This window comes from Epinephelus moara, chromosome 9, assembly GCF_006386435.1.
Source record: "Epinephelus moara isolate mb chromosome 9, YSFRI_EMoa_1.0, whole genome shotgun sequence".
Taxonomy (NCBI): Eukaryota; Metazoa; Chordata; class Actinopteri; order Perciformes; family Serranidae; genus Epinephelus; species Epinephelus moara.
In genome coordinates, this window is record NC_065514.1 from 11,618,716 (window position 1) to 11,623,384 (window position 4,669).

At 43.1% G+C, this 4,669-nt stretch overlaps 1 protein-coding gene across 1 annotated transcript; it reads left to right on the forward strand.

The window, feature by feature from the left end:
• Window positions 1-322: 322 nt before the first annotated feature.
• Window positions 323-3,341, forward strand: LOC126395954 (pumilio homolog 3-like). Its single transcript, XM_050053758.1, has 5 exons — window positions 323-364; window positions 2,479-2,557; window positions 2,641-2,745; window positions 2,800-2,856; window positions 3,160-3,341. The coding sequence occupies exons 1-5, from the start codon at window positions 323-325 to the stop codon at window positions 3,279-3,281; spliced, it is 405 nt and encodes a 134-aa protein (XP_049909715.1). The 3' UTR covers window positions 3,282-3,341.
• The last annotated feature ends 1,328 nt before the right edge of the window (window positions 3,342-4,669 follow it).

Sequence of the window (4,669 nt, forward strand, 5' to 3'; positions counted from 1 at the left end):
TGAAAACTACTGATGTATGGAAAATGGTATATTTAAAAAAAAGAAAAAGTTTTTGCTGTATGGTAATGACGCTGAATGGGCCATACAAAAAATTGCAGTGTATGTGGCAAAATTTCGGTTGGCCCCACCAAATCTCACTCCAAGGTTTTTTGAAAAGTTGGCAGCCCTGCAAACATATATATATATATAAGTAATGTAACAAAGTGTGCGTGTAGTTGTATTGATGGCTGCCGCCGGCTACCGTTGCTCCGCCATGATGTTTTGAATCTTGCCGGGCAGCGACCACGCTGCATTTGAATAGGAGACTGATGAGGGCGGTAACATGCCGTGCAACGTCTACAATGAAGAAGAAGACGAAGAAGGGGTGGGCGATATATATCGTTAACGATAATATCGTCATTGTTGTTTTAACGATGTGCAAATTTAATATCGAGTATGCAAATGACTTCACAAAAACAACTGAAAACACACGTTGAAAGGTTGAAACCCCACACATTCACCGAACAAGAGTTACGTAACTTGCGTGCAGCAGCACGCCGCAGTACGCCTAGGTGGTCACATGATCTCTCACTGGCACCTTCCCGGCAGGTCAGCCTGCCGCCAAACAAACATTAGCGAGACAACATGGCAACACCGCCCACGGATGCTCCAGCAGCTTCGGAAGACGTGGGTCAACTGTAGTGATAGGTCCCAGCCTGTCAGGCTAAAGTTCGCAGTACTGGAAGACCGTCTACGGAGCTACCTAGCCTAGCCACAGTTAGCTGAACGAAGCGGCAACATGGCACAGTTTCAAGTCTCCCCGCCGGAAAAGTTCACCTTCAAGGCTTAAGACTGGCCTAAATGGATTACACGCTTCGACAGATTCCGCATTGCTTCTGGATTGGAGACCCAAGCAGAAAAGAATCGCAGGAATGTGATATTTGAGAGAGCAAAGTTTAATCAGCGGCATCAAGAAACGGGCGAGACGACTGACAGTTTCATTTCGGCGCTGCGCTGCCTGGCAGAGCTCTGCGGTTACGGGGCTCTACATGATGAGATGGTGAGGGACAGGCTTGTGGTGAGTCTGTGGGACAAACGCCTATCAGAACAGTTGCAAATGGACCCGGAATTGAGTCAAACAGAGAGAGCAAGTAAAAAAGCAGCAAGAAATGTTAAGAACATTTTTCCATTAATATCATCCATGAGAAATAATTAATGAGCTATAACTCAGGCTGTTAAAAACACATATTTAAAAGAATATTGTCTAATTATCGTTATCTTCAAAATCCCCCAAAATATCGAGATATTATTTTTGTCCATATCGCACACCCCTACGAAGAAGAAGCCCGTGGTGCATTTTGGGTAAGTAGTAGCCCTGCAGTATGCTCTGCCATCATACTACAATGTAGGCGTGTTTAGTAGGGGTGGTAGCATACTGCTCCTCCCGACTACGGTTTCGGACATACTACATACTAATTTGGTCTACTACAATCCACGGACATACTACATACTAATTTGGTCTACTACAATCCATACTACTTGGCCTTTCGGACGCAGCCCCGGACAGTCCTCTCCCCAGCCACTTCCGTCAGCTCTTCCGCGGGAACCCCGAGGCGTTCCTAGGCCAGCCAGGTGATGTAGTCCCTCCAGCGTGTCCTGGGGCGGCCCCAAGGTCTCCTCCCGGTTGGACATGACCGAAACACCTCCCAAGGGAGGCGTCCGGAAGGCATCCTTATCAGATGCCCGAACCACCTCAACTGGCTCCTCTCGATGTGGAGGAGCAGCGGCTCTACTCCGGAGGTCCGAGCTCCTCACCCTATCCCTAAGGCTGAGCCCAGCCACCCTGCGGAGGAAACTCATTTCGGCTGCTTGTACTCGCGATCTCGTTCTTTCGGTCACTACCCAGAGCTCGTGACCATTATTATTTTTAATTCAAATTACATAATTCATCTGATTTCCTAAAGCCAACCTAACCTGATATCATTCATACTCTAAAGACACACACAAGCAGTGCCAACATATGCTACCTTGACCTAACATGCCAGAGGCTGTTCACCTTGGAGACCTGCTGCGGATGTAAGTTAAAATTATTGCACATAAAATAAATAACTTAATAAAGTTATTGCACATGATGCAAGTATAAATATTAAATATTACCGGCTGTGTGATTTCAGTGCAGCGTTCAGTGTAGTAATGGCTTTGGGGTAAAAACTGTTCAACAGTCTGCTGATGCGTGTTTTGATTGTCCGATAACGTCTGCCTAAGGTCAGAAGGTCAAACAAATGGTGGGCAGGGTGAGATGAGTCCTTCAGGATGTTTATATTCTGGAGGCAGCAGGAGGTGAAAAATGAAATAGATACTTTATGCTTAGGCAGCATTACCGCTCAGCTACTGAGTCTTCAAATATACCTGGAAATATGTGGAGTGTGTTAATCTCTTTAGAGCCCAGATTTATGATCACTTGTACGTTTGTCTTCCTCGTCTCCATTTCAATCTTAGACGCACGTTAGGATAGAGGCTAAATCCAAAAAACCCTTTTCTCCCAAAGGAGGAAAGAAGCTAACACAGAAAGGAAAAGGTAAGCTGCAGTCAACATTAACCAGCTATGTACTCCATCACTTTAGACCAGGTTTGTCATCGTCATTTTTCACTCTTGTCCAGATTCCATAGGGACCAAACTTGGTGGAAAACCAGGCGGTAAGCCAGGTGGTAAGAAGCCCTTCAAACCGTACAACAACACAGAGAGGAAAGGCAGGCCGGGGAAAGGTGGAGATGGCGGCAAGGGAGAACACAAATTTGCTTTCTCCAAAGCTGGGAAAGGGCCACAGAAGAGGAAAATGCCGTTTAAAGGGAAAAATAAAGAAGAGGGTGGTGGAGGTGAGATAAAATCTGCTTGCTGCAAAAGTCTCTTACTTCTCATTGCTTCTGAGCGTTCTGACCAGTTAGTGTTTTCACTCAGTTTCTTTTGTTAGCCCTCATCAAGTGCTGCATGTTACACGTCAATAAAATATTAGTAACAAGTACAGTCAACATGCAATACAAATGCACCACAAATACAGCTTGAAATACACTTTACATTTAAACAAAGGGGATATAAACATCATTAACATGTGCTTGTGTTTGGTTGCCTGTCTTGTCAAAGTGTCAAAACAAGTCATTTCTGTGTGCGTGCACACTCAGGTCCGGAGGCCAAGAGGATGAAGAAAGGTGAGTTTAAGCCGAAGACGAAGGAGCTGACGGAGGAGGAGCTGAAGAAGAATAGGCAGCAGAGGAAGAAGGATCTGAAGAAGAGCAGACAGTAGGCGGAGAGGAAGGACATGTTCCAGATCATCTGTCAATGCAAACAAGTGTGGGGAGACCTCAGGAGGTACACACGCATGCACGCACGCACACACACACACACACACACACACACACCCACCCACCCACCCACAGGCAGAAATTGAGAGTTGAACCCCTTAACTCTGACCTTCTATTTTCACGTCTTCAGGTTGAACTGAAACGCTCCTTCTATTTTCACGTCTTCAGGTTGAACTGAAACGCTCCACTACAGATCACATACAGTATGTACAGTACAACTAGCCCCACATACATGCAAACTCATTAAAGGAATAACTTATAATGATAAACAGTGTCACAGAATATCTTGTTCTGAAGATGACGAGCATCTGAAAAATGCCAAGGGTCGGTTTATGCTCAGTCAGAAGTCGTTTGCATTGCATGTTGTTTCACCTTTTCTGAAATAAAGAATATATTTCTAGTTGTTCTAGTTTTTCTAGTTTTAGGTCACTAAAACAAAGACATGCCCTCTAAGGTGCAGATTTTTCAAAACTCAGGTTACTTTGTATTTGTTTGGACAAGGAAAAGGGAGCATCTGGGGAACAATGACGCCATGTGCTAAAAATAACAACAGCAATGCCGGGCTACTGGTTTCCCATAGTAGACCTATAGACTTTTTGACGAAAGAACCAGCGCGACACTAACTTCTGCATCGGCCTAAAGAAAAATGTCATCCCTGGAGCGCTCTATAAATTCCCATGCTTGCTGCTTAGAGTAATCACAGTCCATGGCACAGTCTCTCCCCCTTTCAGGACACAGGAGATGAGACACAGCTCGCGGCAAAATATGGGAGTTTAGTTGTAGTGAGTCTCTGTTGTTACAATGATGTTTTTTGGATTGGACGCGAAAGAAAGCTCTCATTAGGTTTAAAATGTTTTGTTGAGGATTTTATTATTGAATCAAATTTAGGAAAGTTGAATCCCAAATGACAAATACCCTCATACTATTAAAAAACAGCAACTAAAACTAATACAGAAACTAATAAAAACTAGACTTAAACGTTACATTTTTAAGCAATAAAAACTAAACTTAAACCAAAAGCCACTCTGAAAACTAACTGGTACATAACTGAATAAAATCAAAAATTTAAAATGAAATAAAATAAAAAACTACTGAAAAATACAAAACTCCTGGAACAAACACACTTCTTTACTTCAAGGAAAATAAATCAACTTTGTTCATATATCCAGTCAATAAATTTTTTTTACAGGACTCTATCATGTGTATCTTTTCATCTACATATTTACTTTACACACAGCAACAGTATGGTAAAAAAAATGATCAAAACTTAACTCTACTCTTCTGAATACTCTGACAATGTGAGAATGAACATGTAATCAACTAGTCAGCT

Bases quoted from the DNA above. Each gene is read 5' to 3' on its own strand.
- LOC126395954 (XM_050053758.1), top strand. From the start codon at position 323: ATGCCGTGCAACGTCTACAATGAAGAAGAAGACGAAGAAGGG. The intron at 365-2,478 runs GTGGGCGATATA...TTTCAATCTTAG, and splicing joins AAGAAGAAGACGAAGAAGGG to ACGCACGTTAGGATAGAGGC. The intron at 2,558-2,640 runs GTAAGCTGCAGT...ACTCTTGTCCAG, and splicing joins GCTAACACAGAAAGGAAAAG to ATTCCATAGGGACCAAACTT.